Source organism: Esox lucius, chromosome 1 (assembly GCF_011004845.1).
Source record: "Esox lucius isolate fEsoLuc1 chromosome 1, fEsoLuc1.pri, whole genome shotgun sequence".
Classification (NCBI taxonomy): domain Eukaryota; kingdom Metazoa; phylum Chordata; class Actinopteri; order Esociformes; family Esocidae; genus Esox; species Esox lucius.
In genome coordinates this window covers 38,125,903-38,150,546 of record NC_047569.1, presented here as the reverse complement: position 1 = coordinate 38,150,546, position 24,644 = coordinate 38,125,903, and the positions used below count along the sequence as shown (strand labels likewise).

At 41.8% G+C, this 24,644-nt stretch overlaps 1 protein-coding gene across 1 annotated transcript; it reads right to left on the bottom strand.

Moving 5' to 3' along the window:
- Nucleotides 1-9,282: 9,282 nt before the first annotated feature.
- On the bottom strand, nt 9,283-24,373 carry LOC114839457 (tyrosine-protein kinase Fer-like). Its single transcript, XM_029120669.1, has 12 exons — nt 24,200-24,373; nt 23,649-23,787; nt 23,165-23,236; nt 23,016-23,054; nt 22,609-22,796; nt 20,328-20,465; nt 19,368-19,479; nt 18,928-19,027; nt 18,680-18,779; nt 14,492-14,605; nt 14,273-14,362; nt 9,283-9,339 (listed from the first exon to the last, which is right to left on the bottom strand). The coding sequence occupies exons 1-12, from the start codon at nt 24,371-24,373 to the stop codon at nt 9,283-9,285; spliced, it is 1,323 nt and encodes a 440-aa protein (XP_028976502.1).
- Nucleotides 24,374-24,644: the final 271 nt, after the last annotated feature.

The following is a 24,644-nucleotide window of genomic DNA, read 5'->3' as shown; positions in this document are numbered from 1 at the left end:
CATCCACCCAGATTTCTCCAGTTTTGGCCAACTTCACATCATTGTCGGCAGTGATGATGTAAGACTTTGGGTGACCCTCAACAGCTTCTACTAGCAGGTTGTTCAACCCACTCATTGGGGCGTTCCCATGGCAGCAATGATTATGTTCACTGTTTACTTGAAAGCCAGTGACATAGAGGTTGTGAGATATAGGGGTTTCCATTGAGTGGCCGGGCAAAATGACAATGGAGTCACCATCCTTAAGCTGACTCCCCTCAATGAGGTCTTGAAGATTCATCTTCTCCACCTTGTAGTAGAGACGAACAGGGGTGGCTGCTGCATTGGCAACATGGGATGTAGCAGTTGCAGAGAATGAGCGAACTGCAGTAAAAAAAAATATATGAAGAGAGAAACAAATTCCAAATGAGTCATTATTCATAATTAGGTTGCTGAAATAAATGTTGTGGCCAGAATTAGGAAGTAATTTGGAACACTGCTTGGAAAAACATAACAGAATGTTTTATTTTAAAGCCAGTGCCCAAACAGACTTGCAAATAAATAAATATCAAGAGACATGGTAATAGAAGAAAGTCCACAACTCTGGTAGTGCTCTAACAAAGGAATTTAATTTAATGACCTGACAAAGATCCTGTTGTGAAGAACACGGTCACTCTGTGCGTTTCATTAAATTCCATTGTTGGAGCACCACCAGAGTTTGCGGACTTTCTTCTATTATTACCAGTGTTCTTTTTGACCTGACAAGTTGGATGTGCATGTTTTCACCTCTCGACACTATTTATATCGACATGCCATTGTTTTATTCTTTCTAATGCCACGTGTTATTGTCTTCCAATTCAATGTGGGATAGCTCATATAGCACAATAAAAAAGTATTAACAAGCAGGTTACCAGAGATGTTGCCAATGTTTCCAGAGACGTTTCCATTGATTTTGCCAGTGTTTCCAGAGACGTTTCCAGTGATGTTGCCAGTGTCTCTAGAGACATTTCCAGTGATGTTGCCAGTGTTGCTTGTAGAGATTCCCATTGTGGGTACTACAGAGAGAAAGATAGAAAGAGGGTGGGATGAAGAGAAAACTAGATGCTTCAAATTGATATACGGATTAGAACGTTTTTTAACATGCACTGAAAGAATATATGACTTATCAAGTATATTTATCTTATTTTCATGTTAGAAACCCCACCATCCTTAAAATAAGGTATATTTTTCTTAACAAGCTAGAATATACCACTTGTTTTTAGAAAATATTCCTTGAAATATTTCTTGTTCCATTGGCAAATTATTTCACTTATTTCAAGCAAATATCCCCTCAAAAATAGTTTAATTGTCTTGTTCTAACATTTTTGCAGTGTACCCGAAATTACAATTAAATATTAAACTGAGTGATATAAGTAAGAAATTAAATAGAACTGAAATATATTTGACACTGGTTTAACAAGTGATCCACTCTTTGAATGGCACACTTAAGGCCTTTTCACACTGCATTGTTCTTAGCCCCAGGCTAACTTAGCCCAAGACTAAGACTTGGTCCTTGGCTATCCAACGCTAAGGATTCACACTTGTATTCCTAAGCCTTGGGCTAATGGATACATTTGACATCAGGCAATACAAAAAAAATACTAAAACTTAAAGCCACTTTAAATATGGTATTTACCTGAGACTGTAGAGTTGAGGGCTTGACGGCTGGTTGTAATAATCAGGTATTTTAGGGAAGAGTGAAAAGATTTTTATAGGCTAAGGGCAATTTCAAACTATGTAGGTGTGTGGATGGGTGGAGAAATGGGCTGAACATTAGTTAGAGGATAATAATTCAGTTCCAGTGAATTGATTGTAATCTGTTGTGGTTGTGTGTCATGTGAAATAACCTGATAGATTTCAACTGTAGCAGTAAAGATAAGATTTCTCTCTATTTTCATCCAGGTGATGTTGAATTAGGCAGACCTTTTATCTAGCCATTTCTCCTACTAAATGTCTTTAAGAAGAGGGAAACAAAATTATTTCTTCTTTTCAAGAATGCAACAAAATATCCATTCAAATTAAAGCTGAAAGTCTGCACTTAAAGCTCAAGTCCCTTATTTAATTTCACCTCCAATATGGTGTGGTGGACAGCTTAAATAATAATAACTTTATCACTCTCAAAATACTTATGTACCTGATTGAATGTCAGAAGTATGTCACAAGCATACTTGTTTTGGTTAATCAGTATATTAATTTCACCTAAATTTAGCCCCCACCTGTTTCTGTTCTCCTCGTTAGTCTGTGTATTTAGTTTAGCCATTTTCTCCCTGTTACTGTTGGTCATTGTGCGTCTCATGTTGTCTGAACTCCTGAACCTCTGGGTATTTTGTAATGCCCGGCACTTTGTTTTGTGTTCTCGGCTTTTGTTTGTTTATTAAAAAGGAACGCCTCATAATTCTTCTGATAAACCCTGTCCTAAGATATATGAACAGAGCCCTACCCAGCACAATTCTCCCTTGTGCTCTCCAGTACAACCCCCAGCTGAACAAGTTTTTTCAGACAATCACAGGGGCCCACAAGAAGTGTATCTTATATAATGTTTGAAAACATTATAGCAAGCAGAACTAAATTGTAATATGATTAATTTGCTAGATATTATTTAGTTTACATTGAACAACTATATTTGTTTTGTTACTCCATAATGCATTTGTATGATGACCAATATGTGTCTGTGGGGGTATAACCAGTGTTGACAGATGCGGAGGTTTCCAGATAGGGTTGTATAGTAGAAATAGCATTTGTGCTGTTTTCATGTGGAGACCATGGGTGTCAGTGAATCTGGCAAACCTGGGTGTAATGTGGAGTAGATGGAACAAATGCGGTACGCGCACTAATGGAGTAATACAGGGAAAAGGCAACAGGCAAAAAACACAGAGGCAGGCACAGGTCGGTAAACGGAAAGGCTGGACGGCAGGGCAGAGTTACACAACGACAGACGGAGGAGGGACAGTCCAGGGCCAAAAACGGGTCTAGCAGGTCAAAAAGGCTGGTAAAGGCAAAAGCTGGGTAGACTAAATAGGGAGTGTAAATGGGGAACAGGTGTCAGTACTCAGGTGTTTGTGATCTGAGATGTGAGTTCTGTTCAAGGGAGGCAGGTTGTGTGTTGGTATGTTGAGGAACTGCAAGCAGGGGGATTGAGCTGGTTGAGGACAATGGTTGCCAGAAGGCCTAACAAAACAGATGTAGAATTGTTAGTATTGTATTGTATTGTAAACGTTTGACGAGTAAATGCTTGTATGTACCCTCACAGCGATGCAACAACAGAGCGTTCTCTAAAGTATACAGACAATTTAACAGGGTTACAAGGTAACCAGAAAATATGCTACATACAGTATCTCACAAAGTGAGTACATCCCTCACATTTTTGCTAATATTTGATTATATCTTTTAATGTGACAATACTGAAGAAATGACACTTTGCTACAATGTACTAAGTTTACAGCTTGTATAACAGTGTAAATTTGCTGTTCCCTGAAAATAACACAACACACAGCCATTAATGTCTAAACCGCTGGCAACAAACGTGAGTAAACCCCTAAGTGAAAATGTCCAAATTGGGCCCAAAGTGTCGATATTTTGTGTGGCCACCATTATTTTCCAGCACTGCCTTAACCCTCTTGGGCATGGAATTCACCAGAACTTCACAGGTTGCTACTGGAGTCCTCTTCCACTCCTCCATGATGATATCACAGAGCTGGTGGATGTTATAGATCTTGCGCTCCTCCACCTTCCGTTTGAGGATGCCCCACAGATGCTCAATAGGGTTTAGGTCTGGAGACATGCTTGGCCAGTCCATCACCTTTACCCTCAGCTTCTTTAGCAAGGCAGTGGTCGTCTTGGTGTGTTTGGGGTCATTATCATGTTGGAATACTGCCCTGCGGCCCAGTCTCAGAAGGGAGGGGATCATGCTTTGCGTCAGTATGTCACAGTACATGTTGGCATTCATGGTTCCCTCAATGAACTGTAGCTCCCCAGCGCTGGTAGCACTCGTGCAGCCCCAGACCATGACACTCCCACCACCATGCTTGACTGTAGGCAAGACACACTTGTCTTTGTACTACTCATCTGGTTGCCGCCACACACACTTGACGTCATCTGAACCGAATTCCAGTAATCCATGTCCTTAGTCTGCTTGTCTTCAGCAAACTGTTTGCGGGCTTTCTTGTGCATCATCTTTGGAAGAGGCTTCCTTCTGGGACGACAGCCATGCAGACCAATTTGATGCAGTGTGCGGCGTATGGTCTGAGCACTGACAGGCTGACCCCCCACCCCTTCAACCTCTGCAGCAATGCTGGCAGCACTCATATGTCTATTTCCCAAAGACAACTTCTGGATATGATCTGAGCACGTGCACTCAACTTCTTTGGTCGACCATAGCAAAGCCTGTTCTGAGTGGATATCCAATATAGTTATTGATATTAAAACAATGAATTAGCACTTAATTCATTGCGTGTCTAGAACTGAAATATCTGACAAACTACAATGACGCCAGACATTTTGGCAAAAAAAATGGCGGAACTACTGCCCTTCAGAAAACTAAATCTGTTGGGGAATGTACTCAGTAAAAATAAGTTGTTCTACATTTTCATCCCGAAATGGCTGTGACATTCAGTACATCTGAAATACTATAGGGGAATGTTATGAATGTACCTGTAACATCCTGAAAAGGCTGTGACAATCAATACCTCTGAAAGACCTTAGGGGAACGTTATGAATGTACCTATAACGTCCGGAACAGGCTGTGACCTTCAGTACCTCTGAAAGAACTTAAGGGAACGTTATGAATGTACCTGTAACATCCCGAAAAGGCTGTGACAATCAATACCTTTGAAAGACCTTAAGGGAACGTTGTGAATGTACCTGTAACGTCCAGAAAAGTCTGTGACAATCAGTACCTATGAAAGACCTTAGGGGAACGTTACGAATGTACCTGTAATGTCCGGAAAAGGCTGTGACATTCAGTACCTCTGAAAGACCTTAATGGAACGTTATGAATGTACCTGTAACATCCCGAAAAGGCTGTGACATTCAGTACATCTGAAAGACCTTAATGGAGCGTTATGAATGTACCTGTAACATCCCGAAAAGGCTGTGACAATCAATACTTCTGAAAGACCTTAGGGGAACGTTATGAATGTACCTATAACGTCCGGAACAGGCTGTGACCTTCAGTACCTCTGAAAGACCTTAAGGGAACGTTATGAATGTACCTGTAACATCCCGAAAAGGCTGTGACAATCAATACCTTTGAAAGACCTTAAGGGAACGTTGTGAATGTACCTGTAACGTCCAGAAAAGTCTGTGACAATCAGTACCTATGAAAGACCTTAGGGGAACGTTACGAATGTACCTGTAACGTTCAGAAAAGTCTGTGACATTCAGTACCTATGAAAGACCTTAGGGGAACGTTACGAATGTACCTGTAACGTCCAGAAAAGACTGTGACATTCAGTACCTATGAAAGACCTTAGGGGAACGTTACGAATGTACCTGTAACGTCCAGAAAAGACTGTGACATTCAGTACCTATGAAAGACCTTAGGGGAATGTTATGAATGTACCTGTAACGTCCAGAAAAGTCTGTGACATTCAGTACCTTTATAAGACCTTAAGGGAACGTTATGAATGTACCTGTAACGTCCAGAAAAGTCTGTGACATTCAGTACCTTTATAAGACCTTAAGGGAACGTTATGAATGTACCTGTAACGTCCAGAAAAGGCTGTGACATTCAGTACCTATGAAAGACCTTAGGGGAACGTTATGAATGTACCTGTAATGTCCTGAAAAGGCTGTGACATTCAGTACCTCTGAAAGACCTTAAGGGAACGTTATGAATGTACCTGTAACATCCCGAAAAGGCTGTGACATTCAGTACCTCTGAAAGACCTTAAGGGAACGTTGTGAATGTACCTGTAACGTTCAGAAAAGTCTGTGACATTCAGTACCTATGAAAGACCTTAGGGGAACGTTACGAATGTACCTGTAACGTCCAGAAAAGACTGTGACATTCAGTACCTATGAAAGACCTTAGGGGAACATTATGAATGTACCTGTAACGTCCAGAAAAGTCTGTGACATTCAGTACCTTTATAAGACCTTAAGGGAACGTTACGAATGTACCTGTAACGTCCAGAAAAGTCTGTGACAATCAGTACCTATGAAAGACCTTAGGAGAACGTTATGAATGTACCTGTAATGTCCTGAAAAGGCTGTGACATTCAGTACCTATGAAAGACCTTAGGAGAACGTTATGAATGTACCTGTAACGTCCAGAAAAGTCTGTGACAATCAGTACCTATGAAAGACCTTAGGGGAACGTTATGAATGTACCTGTAATGTCCTGAAAAGGCTGTGACATTCAGTACCTATGAAAGACCTTAGGGGAACGTTATCAATGTAACTGTAATGTCCTGAAAAGGCTGTGACATTCAGTACCTATGAAAGACCTTAGGGGAACGTTACGAATGTACCTGTAACGTTCAGAAAAGTCTGTGACATTCAGTACCTATGAAAGACCTTAGGGGAACGTTACGAATGTACCTGTAACGTTCAGAAAAGTCTGTGACATTCAGTACCTATGAAAGACCTTAGGGGAACGTTACGAATGTACCTGTAACGTCCAGAAAAGACTGTGACATTCAGTACCTATGAAAGACCTTAGGGGAACATTATGAATGTACCTGTAACGTCCAGAAAAGTCTGTGACATTCAGTACCTTTATAAGACCTTAAGGGAACGTTACGAATGTACCTGTAACGTCCAGAAAAGTCTGTGACATTCAGTACCTTTATAAGACCTTAAGGGAACGTTATGAATGTACCTGTAACGTCCAGAAAAGTCTGTGACAATCAGTACCTATGAAAGACCTTAGGAGAACGTTATGAATGTACCTGTAATGTCCTGAAAAGGCTGTGACATTCAGTACCTATGAAAGACCTTAGGAGAACGTTATGAATGTACCTGTAACATCCCGAAAAGGCTGTGACAATCAATACTTCTGAAAGACCTTAGGGGAACGTTATGAATGTACCTATAACGTCCGGAACAGGCTGTGACCTTCAGTACCTCTGAAAGACCTTAAGGGAACGTTATGAATGTACCTGTAACATCCCGAAAAGGCTGTGACAATCAATACCTTTGAAAGACCTTAAGGGAACGTTGTGAATACACCTGTAACGTCCAGAAAAGTCTGTGACAATCAGTACTTATGAAAGACCTTAGGGGAACGTTACGAATGTACCTGTAACGTTCAGAAAAGTCTGTGACATTCAGTACCTATGAAAGACCTTAGGGGAACGTTACGAATGTACCTGTAACGTCCAGAAAAGACTGTGACATTCAGTACCTATGAAAGACCTTAGGGGAATGTTATGAATGTACCTGTAACGTCCAGAAAAGTCTGTGACATTCAGTACCTTTATAAGACCTTAAGGGAACGTTATGAATGTACCTGTAACGTCCAGAAAAGTCTGTGACAATCAGTACCTATGAAAGACCTTAGGGGAACGTTATGAATGTACCTGTAATGTCCTGAAAAGGCTGTGACATTCAGTACCTCTGAAAGACCTTAAGGGAACGTTATGAATGTACCTGTAACATCCCGAAAAGGCTGTGACATTCAGTACCTCTGAAAGACCTTAAGGGAACGTTGTGAATGTACCTGTAACATCCCGAAAAGGCTGTGACAATCAATACCTTTGAAAGACCTTAAGGGAACGTTGTGAATGTACCTGTAACGTCCAGAAAAGTCTGTGACAATCAGTACCTATGAAAGACCTTAGGGGAAAGTTTTGAATGTACCTGTAATGCCCTGAAAAGGCGGTGACATTCAGTACCTCTGAAAGACCTTAGGGTAACGTTATGAATGTACTTAAAACGTCCGGAACAGGCTGTGACCTTCAGTATCTGTATTAGACCTTAAGGGAATGTCACAAATGTCTCAGTTACGTTCCTTGTTAGCTGGGTAATGCCTACCTTGATGCACTACCTTGAGGTTGCCAGTTGAAGTACGGCACAGTAGAAACCAGTACTTTATTTGAATGTTTTATTTTTTAAAAGTGAGTTGCAGCCTTCAAGGTACAGTAAGTGCCAAAACATTTTAAACAGTATTAAATGGCTCCACATTCTAATAGTTGTTATTACTGTTGAGGATGGATTATACTTATAATCTTATTGAATTTTATCATGAATCTTTTGTGAGTTTTTATCATAATGTTTACTGAATAATGTGAGATGGAGACCCAAAATACTGAATCTACCCTCTGTAGCAATGACCACTATCAGAATATGGAACTATTAACACTTAATGTACTTTAAAACACATTTTGTCATTTGCTTTTCCTTTTGTTTGAATTTAAAAAGCACATTGTATTGAATTAAAAAAGTTGTTTAATTGTCACTGTGGTGTCACGTTCATGTTTTCTAACATTATTAGCTGATTATAATTGTGTAGTGGGCCGACATCAGTATTTCAGTTTAGAATTAATTTTGAGTGAATGTCCCACATTATGAGTTGAAAATTATTGAAAGATTTGAGTGTATTTCCCACATTACGAGTTGAAGAATATTTAATATTTGGAGTGATTTACTCCATAATAAGTTGAGGAATATCAATATAAGATAACATTGAGATAATTTAAGGCAAATGTAAATGTAATTTTTATTTTATGTAAACTTAAAACATTTAAAAACATCACTAAAATATTTTTGTGTAATCAAAAATAATTTGAGTTCTGTGAACTTATTAGGGTTTGCAAGCGGGGTCTGATCACTCTCCCAACTGAGATTTCTGCTGAGTATTTGTGCTTCAAGTGGCTCAGGTTTCAGTTAAAAAGTAGGACAAACTCAGGGTTAGTTGGATAAAACCTGCTAGCAAGCAGGTTAGCTTCACGAAGTATGTTGCCGTAGTAACTGACTCAGAAAAAAATTGAACTGGCTCTTTGAAACCGTAAACCCAGAGTTTCCATCAACTCTGAGTCAACTAACTCTAGGTTTTCACTGAACCTGCTTTATAAAATACCACCAATATTACCACTGGGGAAATAAGAACTGAGTAAATACTGCAGTGCAGTCCCGGCTGTCCTTCAATAGTTTGTTTTCACTAGCTCTTCACCTCTTCATTGGTCAGGTGTTTGATGTGAGCCCATATGCATCATATCTGGAGAGAAAGGAGAGTGTAAACATATTGTGTATGTTTGCACTGTAAAACAAGGAAAGTCCATCCAATAGGATTAAAAAACATGTGTGTCAGACAGATGTGTCTTACCTCTACTGAGAGGACCAGCCTTCCTGCCTTCCTGCAGCCAGGACCAGAGTGCCCAATGTCTGCAGCCAGAGGGGGGCACAGAGAGCCTGGGTGAGCACTCCCTGCTGGCAGAGGTTTGGCAGGATTGGTTTTGGAAGCCAGGCAACCTCTCTGACTCTGTTCACATGTTCTCACTGGCCCCCACTCTCTGCTTCTGTCTATTGTACAAAAATACCTAGAGAATATCGGCTACTATTCAAGGAACAGAATGATAGACAGGTGAAATTATAAAAGACTATTTTAATTTAAGACCTGGACAAACTGAGAGACAGATGAACGGCATCTATAGAAACACAACTTTGTGCAGCTATTCATTTTGGCACATATCAATAAAGATTTTTAAGCACAATATATATTCAATAAGATATGAAGAGGTCTAGTATATAAACCCAGATAAGCCTTATTGCTATTATAAAACATTATCAACACAATTAGGCCAATAAAACGTGATGTGGTGTCATGGCCTCACATGCCACAGCGATCTGCCAATCAGCATTCAGAACTAGAAGCACCCGGTTTATACATTGTTTTGAAATGCGGTGAAAGAGTAGCCAATGCACGTTATTACCATCTAGAATGACTGAGATCGAATAGGAGGTGAAGAACACAGCTGGATTGTTGAAGGCAGTCCAAGCAGTAAAGATAAGTACAAGACGGATATATATCCTATAAAACAGAATGAGGAAATTAACGTAATTAACAGATTAGCACGAGTAAAGAATGGCACAGTGTTTGGGAACAACATTAGCCAAAGTAGAAAACGAGACCAACGAAACAAATTTTCTCAACCAGGATATTGGGCCAATAAACAAAAACCTCAATCCCCATATTGAGTCGCTTGTTGTAAGTTAGTCGGTTACCAAAGTAGCCTAATCTTAAATATGATAATGTCTCCACATCAAACAGAAGCACAGCACCGTCCCGAACAAAGACGCATCCTTTTAGCGACAAAACATATCGAAATCTTGCAAATGAATCACTTATTTTGACTATCCCCACCGGAGAGTTGCAACTCTCATTCACAGGTCTTCTATACATGAACACGTATGGCTCTTCCTCTTTTCTCGATAGGGAGCTGACGTAGCAACACACATTATTGCGGTATCACGGTTACAGCCAAACAACGATGTCGCCCCAACTCTATTTATAAATCGTGCAGACATGGTCGAAAGGTTTAGTTATTTGACCAAACATTACGGTTACACGGGCGATTGGTCGTGACCTTGACCGTGGTGCCAAACGTCGTACTTCCAGGATCTCAGAAACAGCTGAACTCCAGAAATAATCATGCACTTCCGTCTCAATGTAGGAGGCTTGGCCTGTCAACAGACGGATCCTCTTCAGATCATAGACTTAGTGCTCAAATGATCGATCTCTGAATGCACAATTCGTCTAACCTAGAAGCAGAGCGAGACCAAGTAGTGCTAATGACTTTAATCCGGCATCAGATTGTACCGCTGTCTGTCGGCCGCTTTTAAGTCCAGGTTTAAATTAACTTTCGATTGAATCTAGTTTATTAAGTTCAAAAGGTTTATTTGTCATTTGCAATAACAAGTTATGGCAATGAAATGCTTGGTTTTCCAATTAAACATTGAACCGGTGATCAAGTGTTAAAACACAAAATAAATGTAGATTAAAATCACTGCAGCCTTCTCTGATATTGTCAGAGATCGTTAGGCTGACTTGCTCCCCTTAATAACATTTGAGATATAGTCCACAGTGTCTGAAACTTTTCAACTAGCCTATAACCTGAAGTGGGAGCCAAAGACCAGTGCAAGTGTATAACCCAGTGACGTATATCCAATAGTGATGTGCAGTTCGCAAACGAATCGTTCGTTTTGAACGAATCATTTTAGTGACTCGTGATTCACAAGTCCTTTTTGACTCGTTCAATTGTATCGTTCATCCGAAAGTTTGACATCGGATTACTACAACATGATCACTTACTTCATACCCGATCCTCCAGCTCAGTTCTCCGATCAACTTCTATGTGCATTCGCAAAGAAAAATAGATCAAGGCAAGAACATCATAAAAACATGTTTATAAATGATAATTGAACGCAGACTATAATAATTAATGTAGTTAGTTGATTACTGACGCCCTGAAAAAAATATATGAAAACGAGCACGGAGCCGCTGCCTTTGCCTGAGTAAAAAGACTCGCGAACGACTGACTCGGTCAGTTTTATCAGACAGCGGAGTTCTACGTTAGTTTTACGTTCGCCAAGAAAGATAGACCAAGACAATAGCATAATAAAGACATGTTTGTAACAGATATTTGGACACATGGTAGGTCTAAAATAATTAATGTGGTAGTAGATTTTTGATTGTAATGATAAACACAGATAAAATCATACGCTGAGCCTTTTCCAGCGTTTGATCGTTTCATTGAACGGTTGTTTCGTTCATTTCGTTCATTGTTTTTAGCCCGACGTTAGTTCTACATTGTTGTCAAGCTTTACCAGACCCACATACATCCACAGAGAACCCATGTTGGCTCTGCTCATCCATGGCATTTTACAGTACACCAGAAAATCCTCCATGAGAGTCAAAGGCCACAAGTCGTTAATCTGTCCTCCTATGAGATGTAAATAACTTACACTTATTGCGCACGCGAATAAGTGTAAGGAATATCAGTACGCGAGAGGGACAGAGCACTTGTTAAGAACAATTGAGGGTTGACAGCAACACATTTCTAATGCAACTGCCACACTTGAACATGGAAATGCCACACTTAGACCCTTTATTTGCTTGTAAATTAACTAACTGAGATAAGCTGAGCAATGTCCAGTAACTGTCCAATAACTTTTGGTTCCTTAAAAAAAAAAGGGGGGGCACCTATAAAAAGTGCTGTAATTCCTATGCTGTTCACATAATTTGGATGCAGATCCACTCAAATAATAGCTGAAAGTCTGGACTTCAAGCTAGTACAGAACAAAAAAATGCATATTAATAATAGTATGGTGTTGATATGGTTATTAGTAGTATTGTATACACGATCATGTGATGACAGTGAGTTACTCCAGAGGAGCAGAACTTAATGCCAAAACCTGAATGAGTATTGTTGTGCTTTGTTCTTCAATATATGGTGTGAACGGTTGAGGAGGGAAATCTGTAAATGTTTGAGACAGGATTGAAATAAAACAAGCCAACAACAAAAATAAATAGTTATTTCTATTATTTTGGTGTGCTGGCATGTGTGTGGAATATGAGTAGTAAGTGTGGAATCTGTGTAATAATTTAGAATTCTAAATGTATTATGAATACAGCTCCGGAAAAAATGAAGAGACCACTGCACCTTTTTCCTTCCTTTCCAAAAAAGTCGAAAAGGAAGGTTATGGCCTCCCTAGCTTAAATCCTTCTCATTAATCCTGTCCTAAGATACATAAACAGAGACCTACCCAGCACAATTATCCCTTGCTCTCCCCAATACAACCCCCAGCCCACATCCCTTCTCCCCGACACTGTCATAAAGCATTTCTCTCTCAAAATTATATAATCCACATAATATCAACACATGTTCCACTATGTCCTTTACCAATAAGACCTGTATCATGATTCTCTATCAGTCGCAACGTACCATTCAGCCCTGTGTGTCCAAATATTCACCCCAGGGTGATATGTAAATCCACCCCCTCTTCTCTCTGCCCTCTTAGCCACCAAATCGACCTTCTCATTCCCCTCCATACCAACATGGGCTCGGGCCCAACAAAACCACACCATCCTCTCTAACCCCAAAAATAATACCCTGAGCTCTACTGACAAATCCCCACTATTTGACCTTCCAGTCTTCACATTGCTCAGCCTCGCAACTGAATCAGAGCAAATCACCACGCTGAGTGGCTTCTCCTCTACCCATCTCAACCCCACAGTCATAGCCACCATCTCAGCTTTGAACAATGACACCTGGTGTGTCAAAAAATGTGATCCTGAATTCTGGTATATACATCCCGACCCACCCTCCCACTGAGGGGTACCTTTGACCAATCGGTATGCAATGACAATATATTTCTCCACACACCGGCTTTTGGTATCCTCCTCCCACTCCCTCCAACGCCCTCAGGCAGGTCCACATTCACACTGGGATTAGGAAACATCCATGGAGGGACATTCCCCAGAGCAACGACAGGCCCAACCTCTCTCCCCCAAACAATATTTTGCCACTTTCTGCTCTATTGTCCATCCATACACGTTTCAAGGTTTATCTGTCAAATGCACCGAACAACATGGCGTGGTCCTGCACAATGAAATTCTTGTGACATGGCACCCGACAACTACGTAGTGAGAGTTAAGAAGAAGATGATATAAGCAAAAATATAGCTTGACAGAAAATAACAAAATACACCCTCTGTTTTACTACTTCTCTCTCCCAAAACTCCCCTATAGCCATGGCCACTGGGTGTCCCACTAAGCTCCCCTTCAACCAGTATTCTAGCGCAAATTTATCCCATCTCAATCCCAATGGCATTTCTCCTGTATCTACTTACAGCTCTCGAATGTATCCTATCCAGACGCTGCTACACCGTTTTGGTTGCAGAGCTTTACACAAAACAACCATGATCTAGAGGTGATCGGATCAATGCTTGTTACATATAGAGCAATGTCTGTCTGTCTGCCTGGAGTAGACTACGAAGCTGGACTTTTCACATAACCCCTGCCCCATCGCATTAAACATGTAATTTTATTATAAGGTGAAAAGCACCGGGCTAACCACACTTCCCTGTGTTGTACCGCTGACTACTTCAAACTTCCTTGACATCTCGGACCTCACCCTCACCCTGATCAGTTGATCAAACAGAAAATCCACGATCCAATTTCACAGCCCTCCCCCAATACCCATTGCCCTCATATGGATGAACAAACCCTCCCACCACATGGTGTCGCAAGTCTTCAACCCTGTTCACCACCAGTGATTCTTTCATGACCAGCTACGCGATCACCCTTCATACTAACCTCCATTCGTTCTGCCATGTTGCCTCCCCGTTCCACTGAATGACCCTGTTCAGGCAGGTTCAGACCCTTACTGGCCCGTTCTCCAAGCCGCTTCAGCATACCACACCTTGTTTACAAATCATTAATTTAACGGCAGATTGCATCAAACTTCATGGTGCATACACTGCCACATAGTGTAATGGAGTGGATTCTCCCCAATACCATTCTATTTTGTTGTACCTGTGCTGCCTGTTTCTGCACTACACATCCCCCAAGAGCCACATTGTGGTCCCCTCCACTTTTACAGCCCTTTGCCTTGACTTCATCCCCACACTTGGCACATGGCATCTTCCCCTAACACACGCCCACCACATGCCACACCCTAACGTAGAAGCTGATGCATCCCAACAGGTGGCTCAAACGAGAGTGACCGGGACTGCAATGTTTTAGATTCCTTTTAAAGGAATTGTCACTGAACAAGTAACAGCGCAGTACAATGAAATGCAGTTAGCATCTTACCAGAAGTGCATATCGAAGAGTACAAAACTAGATACATGATAACAATTAAGAAAATTGTTTGTTATAAGTGGGATGTATAAACAGGTCGACAGTGATCCGAAAGAACAAGAACATCATTTCAAAGGCACGGACTGGGATTGAATCCCTGCTCTTCGGTTTATGAGACCACCACCATACCACTTGGCCACCATGCCCAGCAGCTCTGGCACGTTCCTGAAAGTAGGTGATTCAGCAATTGGAAAACTGACAGTTTTCACATTCCTGAACGGAACAGACTGAGAGAAAATGATCAATCTTCCATTTTTCACTTGGCCACCACACCATGTTCTTCTCCACTTCTTGAAACTCATGTGGACATTGCGAAGATTGGAAATAAACCACACCATGTTCTTCATTTTGCATAGCTTCTCATGAATCGATATCCATCACTAAATAACTGGCGCAATTTCAACTGTAGAAATCTAATAAATAGAATGGGGTCAATTTTACTAGTAAATTTGAAATTGCAATTTGAAGAACTAACACAAGATGGCAGTAATATATATATATATATATATATATATATATATATATATATATATATATATATATATATATATATATATATATATATATATGCTATCTATACATTGTGTATTCCAATACAACCTATTGAAATTTGACAGTATATTTTCAAAACTAAATAAGTTCACTTTTCAAATTAGTACCAGGTTATTGTAAGGTTTTTATTTTTCATTTTTACCCTTAAAAGATTTGTTTGTTTTTCAATGGAATTGTTCCCATTACAGGTCACATTAAAAGTGGAAAAAGTTCTGACATAATTCATCTTTATCTTATTCTTCTACATCACAAAAACCTGGCATTTTAACAGGGGTGTGTAGACTTTTTAAATCAATTGACTTTTAACTGTATGTGAATGAGAATCTGTAATTTTTTTATTTTCAATAACCTGGCATAGGTTTGTGCTTATTTGATATGTTTGTAGATTGAGAGCAAGATGTGGATAAATTGAAGTTCTGAATACTTCCTGAAAGGACGGTATACAAAGTAACCGGCTTTTCAGGCTGTTTTGATTGGATGGTGGGGAAAGATTGAGAAGAGGATATTTGCTAAATGAGCAGTGGGCCTGATTCAAACCAATGGTGTAGCAGGGCATGTGTGCTGGAGGCAGTGGCTTAGACCCTGTGACCACCCTGGACTCAAGGAAGATTTTATTGAAATAAAAACTGTGCTTTATAGGGATTTATTCATTATGGATTTTACCCAGATGATCTGTAACAACCAAAAACAACAGGACCTCACCTGAACAATCACCCGCTCAAAACTACACTGCATGTTATACTTTTTTCAGAATAACACAATACTATTTCCAAATATTCTGCAGGTTGTCATCACCTAGCCAAACCATTTAGGTCCGAAGATGAAAAGGAAAGTTGGGAAAGTTTCCCCAGGGTTCTCTGGGATGGTTTAACACTTGACAACATTCGTCAGGTTAGCCTTGGCAGATGAGACAGTGTGTCGAGAAATCAGAAAGCAGTTGACGCAAAATAGAGGCAGAGGTTAGGGCATATGCTAGATCCATACATTTCTCTGCATTTGCTGAACCTTTCATCTTGAGCAGCACCTGGAAGCCTTCAGGCTGGAAAGCCTGAAGGCTTTTTCATATGAAACGCCGGACGAGGAGCAAATACTCCTTGGCTTCACACCACCAACAAGAGTGGAACCGGCCGTTCCACCATTCACAACTGTGTAGATCCCTCGGTCGCCCTAAGGGGTTGGTACAGAAACCTTTGTTTGCAATTACAGAGATCATACGTTTCCTGTGGTTCTTGACCAGGTTTGCAGACACTGCAGCTGGGATTTTGGCCCACTCCTCCATACAGACCTTCTCCAGATCCTTCAGGTTTCGGGGCTGTCACTGGGCAATACGGACTTTCAGCTCCCTCCAAAGATTTTCTATTGGGTTCAGGTCTGGAGACAGGCTAGGCCACTCCGTGGACCTTGAGATGCTTCTTACGGAACCTATCCTTAGTTGCCCTGGCTGTGTGTTTCAGGTCGTTGTCATGCTTGAAGACCCAGCCTCGACCCATCTACAAAGCTCTTTCTGAAGGAAGGAGGTTGTTGGCCAAGATCACACAACACATGGCCCCATCCATCCTCCCCTCAATACGGTTCAGTCGTGCTGTCCCCTTTGCAGAAAAGCATCCCAAAAGAATTATGTTTCCACCTCCATGCTTCATGGTTGGGATGGTGTTCTTGGGGTTGTACTCATCCTTCTTCTTCCTCCAAACACAGCGGTGTGGAGTTTAGACCAAAAAGCTCTATTTTTGTCTCATCAGACCACATTACCTTCTCCTATTCCTCCTCTGGATCATCCAGATGGTCATTGGCAAACTTCAGATGGGCCTGGACATGCGCTGGCTTGAGCAGGGGGACCTTGCGTGCGTTGCAGAATTTTAATCCATGAAGGCGTAATGTGTTACTAATGGTTTTCTTTGAGACTGTGGTCCCAGCCTTCTTGAGGTCATTGACCAGGTCCTGCCGTGTAGTTCTGGGCTGATCCCTCACCTTCCTCATGATCATTGATGCCCCACAAGGTGAGATCTTGCATGGAGCCCCAGACCGAGGGAGACTGACCGTCATCTTGAACTTCTTCCATTTTCGAATAATTGCGCCAACAGTTGTTGCCTTCTCACCAAGCTGATTGCCAATTGTCCTGTAGATTTTCTGGATTTTTGTTTTAGATTCCGTCTCTCACAATTGAAGTGTACCTTTAATAAAAATGACAGACCTCTACATGCTTTGTAAGTAGGAAAACCTGCAAGATCGGCAGTGTATCAAATACTTGTTCTCCCCACTGTAGTTAATGCTGGTACTGATAGAATGGTGTCAGTGCATCGCAGTTTGTTGCGTATGGGGCTGTGTAATCGCTGACCAGTAAGGGTGCCCCTGCTGACCCCTGTCCATTGCTGAAAGCGCCTACTGTACAATGGGCACGTGAGCATCAGCACTAGACCACGGAGCAATGGAAGAAGGTGGCCTGGTCTGATGAATCACGTTTCCTTTTATATCATGTGGATGGCCGGGTGCATGTGCGTCACTAACGTTGAGAACACATGGCACCAGGATACACTATGGGAAGGAGGCAAGCTGGCGGAGGCAATGTGATGCTTTGGGCAATAGTCTGCTGGGAAAACCCTGGGTCCTGCCATTCATGTGGATGTTACTTTGACACATACAACCCACCTAATCATTGTTGCAAACCATGTGCACCCTTTCATGGCAACGGTATTCCCTGATGGCATTGGCCTCTTTCAGCAGGAGAATGCGCCCTGCCGCAAAGCAAAAATGGTTCAGGAATGGTTTAAAAAATACAACAACGTGTTCAAGGTGTTGATTCCCCAGATCTCAATCCAATCGATCATCTGTGTGATGTGCTGGACAAACAGGTCCGATCCATGGAGGACCCACCTTGCAACTTACAGGACATAAAGGATTTGCTCCTAACGTCTTGGTGCCATATACCACAGCACACTTACAGAAGTCTAGTGGAGTCCATGCATTGATGGGTCAAGGCTGTTTTGGCGGCAAAAGGGGGACCTACACAATATCAGGCATGTGGTCATAATGTTATGGCTGATCGGTGTATATCCTAACCCTAAGCTTTACTCTATCCCTAAACCTCACCCTAAACCTTATTCTAAACCTAACCTCAGCAAGCATTTGTTTATCAACTGACAATAATACTATCAACAAACTTCCTGTGATCAGATGCAGAAAAAGAAACTGAAATCGTAGAAACCTTTGGAAGTTTCCAGAATCCTAGGAGATTTTATTCCTAAGGGTTTAACAGTCACAGAACACTAAGTAAAAAAAGGTGCTTGGAAGATTGCTTGGAAGATTGCTTACTGCGTCATTCTCCATGATGTTCTCCAGTATTCTCACGATGTCTGTGAAGGACGGCCTGGAAGTGTAGGGTTCCGTCCAACAGTCTCTCATGATCTGTAGTCTGTTGGGAAGAGAGAGGGAGGAAATCTAGCGGGTTTTCCAGATCCCATCTGATTCCCTATGGAGATGCTACTAGGACTCCAGTCAAAGGAAGTGCAGTAAACAGGGAATGGGGCGACATTTGGGACTAAAGCCTTGATTCCACTCACATCTCGGGACGGCAGCCGTCAGGGTCTTTGTTCTTGTACCCTGCACAGATGTAATAGACCACTGATTCTGACGTCTCCAGGTTGGAGTATGGTAAGGTGCCTGGAAACAGCACACATCCACTGTGTCACTTTAAGTTTGATCTTTTAAGTCTGACTTACTAAATATTCATTAGACAAAGGCTGAGTTTCCAGATGCAGAAACATTTATGTGCAAAATATGTACTTTTTTAATGCATTTCAGGATACCTCTGAAACAAATTTGCAAAGTAATTTTTTAAGCATTTTGAAATGTGTTTTAACAATTGGCAGTACTTGGAACACATTCGTTTGGAAATATTCCGAAATTCTTCTATTTCATATATACTTTTCTTCAGTTTTCCTTCCAGTATAGGTCAATCTCATCAGAGATTTCTCCCCATCCTTAATAACCAAAAACTCACCAAACATCTGCATTTCCCACAGCACGATGCCATACGACCACACATCCCCCTTAAAGCTGTAGTAGTTGTTTCTGAAGTACTCAGGCGGGTACCAGCGAAGGGGCACGCGCTCCTACAAACACAATGGAAACAGTTAAGTCATCTCATTTACCATCTGTTTCCTGGCCTTCGTTCTGTCTGTACTGTGTAGCTGAGGCTTGGTAGTCGTGGGTGCATTTAAGTGAGAAGAGGTCAGATGGTCACTAGGGGGCTTCACTGATTAAGCCTAAAATGAACTTTTCACTCAGAAATTGTGTCTGACATTTAAATGCAAAACTGGTGATTTAAAACTGACAACCGATTGCAACATTATACTGCACATGCAATGACTTTTTCCTTCTCCTCGAGCAAAAATGTCAAAAACCCCTATTTTCTGAAGAGTAACTCAAGCCTGTGTTTTCCTGTAGCCAGGACACTAGGGTTCATCTGACCTTTGGCCTTTTGTTTGGGTCTGGCTAACCAGATGTCATTTGCATCTTTTCCCTTGAGGGTCATAGAAAGTGTATTCTTGATTTAAATGCTACATCGTATTTTTTCCCCCTGAATATATAAAACCAAAAAAAGTTGGTACGCTGTGTAAAATGTAAATGAAAACAGAATGCAAGCAACACAGTATGTACTCCAGCTCTACATTACCCAGCAGCACTGGGAGGATGTATGTACTTCAGAATAAGTTGAGTAACCAAGGAACTTGAATACTTTCGTCTTGTTTTCCACTGACCGCAGAATCTGCTATAAAAGCGTAACCTGCTATGATCTAAAGCCATCTTCAAAGGTCACGTTCTCATCTAGAGTGAAACCAAGGTGACATTTATAGGGCCCAGTATAAGAGAGTGGTTGAACTTCCATTCACTTAACTTCTGGTTGTGGGCTGGTGATTCTGCCTGTTTGTGCGCACTTTCGCGTGCGCATGCGACTGACCCGTGGGTTTTTCCTTCGGCTGCTGCGGTAGCTCCTCACTCGGGTCAGGTCCCTGGCCAGACCAAACTCTGCCACTTTGACCTCCCAGGGAAACCTGTTCACCATGATGTTTCTGAGGGCCAGGTCACAGTGCACCACCTAGAAGGACAGATCCTGCATCAGTTAATGTGGGCTGAACTGGAGGAATCACTATGCAAGAACAGATCCCATATCAGTAGCTGTCACCTGAATTACGTGTACTATATGATCATAAGAACAGATCCCACATCAGTAGCTGTCACCTGAATTGTGTGTACTATATGATCATAAGAACAGATCCCACATCAGTAGCTGTCACCTGAATTACCTGTACTATATATGATCATAAGAACAGATCCCACATCAGTCCATTGTAACTGACTATTTTCCAACCTTCTCTGTCAGAGATTGTGTATGCTACTTTCAAAGGACATTATCGCAGAATTGAACCAGAGAGCAAGTGGTTGGCTGTTTTGTGAAGAGTAAGTTGACTGGGTTGGACAGTTGTCATGTTGTACTTAGATTACATTTATTTCCGATACGTGGGGTCTTCTGCCTTGGGCAAGAGTGGCTTCTAAAATCAACTTTCACATGAGAAAACAGCACACAGTTACATTAAGGGAAAAAAGTATTTGATCCCCTGCTGATCTTGTACGTTTGCCAACTGACAAAGGAATGTTCAGCCTATCATTTTATTTATCGGTTTATTTGAACAGTGAGAGACAGAATAACAACAAAACTATCCAGATGCATGTCAAAAATTTTATAAATAGATTTGCATTTTAATGAGTGAAATAAGTATTCGACCCCTCTGCAAATAATGACAGTACTTGGTGGCAAAAGCCTTGTTGGGAATCACAGGGGTCAGACGTTTCTTGTAGTTGGCCAACAGGTTTGCCAACCACATCTCAGGAGGGATTTTGTTCCACTCCTCTTTGCAGATCTTCTCCAAGTCATTAAGGTTTTGAAGCTGACGTTTGGCAACTCGAACCTTCAGCTCCCTCCACAGATTTTCTATGGGATTAAGGTCTGGAAACTGGCTAGGCCACTCCAGGACCTTAATGTGCTTCTTCTTGAGCCACTCCTTTGTTGCCTTGGCCATGTGTTTTGGGTCATTGTCATGCTGGAATACCCATCCACGACGCATTTTCAATGCCCTGGCTGAGGGAAGGAGGTTCTCACCCATGATACATGGCCCCATCCATCGTCCCTTTGATGGGGTGAAGTTGTCCTGTCCCCTTAGCAGAAAAACACCCCCATAGCATAATGTTTCCACCTCCATGTTTGACAGTGGGGGTGGTGATCTTGGGATCATAGGCAGCATTCCTCCTCCTCCAAACACGGTGAGTTGAGTTGATGCCAAAGGGCTTGATTTTTGTCTCATCTGACCACAACATTTTCACCTAGTTCTCCTCTGAATCATTCAGATGTTTATTGGCAAACTTCAGATGGGCCTGTACATGTGCTTTCTTGAGTAGGGGGACCTTGGTGCAGGATTTTACTCCTTCTTGGAGTAATGTGTTACCAATTGTTTTCCTAGTGACTATGGTCCCAGCTGCATTGAGATCATTGACAAGGTCCTCCCGTGTAGTTCTGGGCTGATTCCTCACCGTTCTCATGATCATTGAAACTCCACAAGGTGAGATCTTGCATGGAGCCCGCCACAGAGGGAGATTGACAGATCTTTTGGGTTTCTTCCATTTGCAAATAATCGCACCAACTGTTGTCACCTTCTCACCAAGCTGCTTGGCGATGGTCTTGTAGCCCATTCCAGCCTTGTGTAGGTCTACAATCTTGTCCCTGACATCCTTGGACAGCTCTTTGATCTTGGCCATGGTGGTGACTTTGGAATCTGATTGATTGCTTCTGTGGACAGGTGTCTTTTATACAGCTATCAAACTGAGATTAGGAGCACTCCCTTTAAGAGTGTGCTCCTAATCTCAGCACGTTACCTGTATAAAAGACACCGGGGAGCAAGAAATCTTTCTAATTGAGAGGGGATCAAATACTTATTTCACTCATTAAAATGCAAATCAATTAATAACATTTTTGACATGCATTTTTCAGGATTTCTTTGTTATTCCATCTCTCACTGTTCACATAAACCTACCATTAAAATTATAGACTGATTGTTGCTTTGGCAGTGGGCAAATTAACAAAATCAGCAGGGGATCAAATATTTTTTTTCCCTCACTGTAAGTACCTGGGTTTAGGCTGTATGGTTTTCTCATAAAGAATGACAGCGGTGAAGGAAACTGGGCACCATTTTGGATCTCAGGGGTTCCATGGCTAGAGCGATGTGAATGGAGGCGATGGTGAACAGGCTCTGCAGCTCAGGGTCAGGGGTCAGCTTGTCTTTGTTGTTCTTTAGGAAGCTACGCAGGGTGCCAGAGCTCACAAACTCCATTATCAACACATAGAAATACAAGTGGATGGTTTTAGGGGTCACACCTGGGAGAATACCAGTGGATGGTTTTAGGGGTCACACCTGGGAGAATACAAGAGGATGGTTTAGGGGTCACTCCTAGGAGAATACAAGAGGATGGTTTTAGGGGTCACACCTGGGAGAATACCAGTGGATGTTTTTAGGGGTCACACCTGGGAGAATACAAGTGGATGGTTTTAGGGGTCACACCTGGGAGAATACAAGAGGATGGTTTTAGGGGTCACTCCTAGGAGAATACAAGAGGATGGTTTTAGGGGTCACACCTGGGAGAATACAAGAGGATGGTTTTAGGGGTCACACTTGGGAGAAAACAAGTGGATGGTTTAGGGGTCACACCTGGGAGAATACAAGTGGATGGTTTTAGGGGTCACACCTGGGAGAATACAAGAGGATGGGTAAGGGTCACTCCTAGGAGAATACAAGAGGATGGTTTTAGGGGTCACACCTGGGAGAATACAAGTGGATGGTTTTAGGAGTCACAAATACGGGATGGAAATATTACGTATTAAGTCAAATGTTTTTTTCAGAATAGTGTATGACACCTGATCTTGCAACTGAATGCCATTTGGGACACATGCCAGGTAAATTTTATCAGCACCATTCTTTTCTTACCGGCCTCGGGTACAAAAGCAGAGTAAATATATAAAATGAATAAAGGGAGATTGCTAAACCATGGGACCAGCTACGCTAGTCAGAGGTCATGTTGGTCCACGTTGGTCCCATGAGGTCCAGTGTTAATTTTAAACCACCACTGTGAGGTATTCCAGGAAATCCCTTCAACAACCATTACTGAACTCTGTTAAATAACTGCACATTTTTCAATAATTTGAAAATGGTGGTGAACTAGTCCGTCGTACCCTCTTTGGCGATCTTGCAGGTGAACATCTCATGGCCCTTGCAGGTTCCCCGTGTCATCCTGGCCTTGTAGAAGATGCCCTCCTTCCCGGCTTTGATGAGTTGCAGCAGGCTCAGGTCTGACTTGGTGAAGTGAGGGCCCTGGGGACAATCAGACGAGTGTTGTTCCACTCACAGACACACCAAATGTTCTGCATTCATAAACGGGAAACGTTGGCTTTTCTACCTTTACCCTTATAGGACATTAGGCTGGATTTGAACCTGCGGCTACTGAAATGTGTGTGTGTGTTTTTCGGGGTCAGAAACCTAGACCAGCATTACACCACATTTAACCACTACATCATTATAAACTGTATGATTAAGTTGCTTCACACATGTCTTACAGCAGTTGATAATCCGTGACCATGGTTTGTATGTCTAGATTCTTTGTGTGTGTGTTTGGGGGTGTGTGTGTGTGTGTGTGGGGGGGGGGTGTTTGTGTGTGTGTGTAGGGGGGGGGGGTGTATGCGTCTATTTACATACCCTTTTCTGAGGCCTCAATGGCAGTCTTCACTTTGTCTTTCTTCATTGGTGCCCGCTCCTCACGGCCCTCCTTGTCTCCCCCACTCCTGGGCTTGTCTGAGAAGGTGACGGGGAGTATACACGCAGGAGAGAGGACTGGGGAGTCCTGGACCCAGGCTACATTACCCAGAGGCCTTCCCTCTTGCAGGTCCCGAATGGTCTGCATTAACAAACGATACCTGACAAAGATAGAGGTTCTGAGCTTGTCCTGCTTTTTAAGCTAACTGACATCTACATGTGAAGTTTCAAAATTTGACAGAGCTATGTCATTTCAATAACAACGCCATGACTACAAATGGTATATTCTTGATCGGGGGAGGGTGGGGAACAATGCACACCCTTTTTTTTCAAAATTGGAAGTTTCAATATTTGTCAGAACTTTGCAATTTCAATATTTTCTACAATAAGTATGCCATGAAAAATAAAAGTATATATTC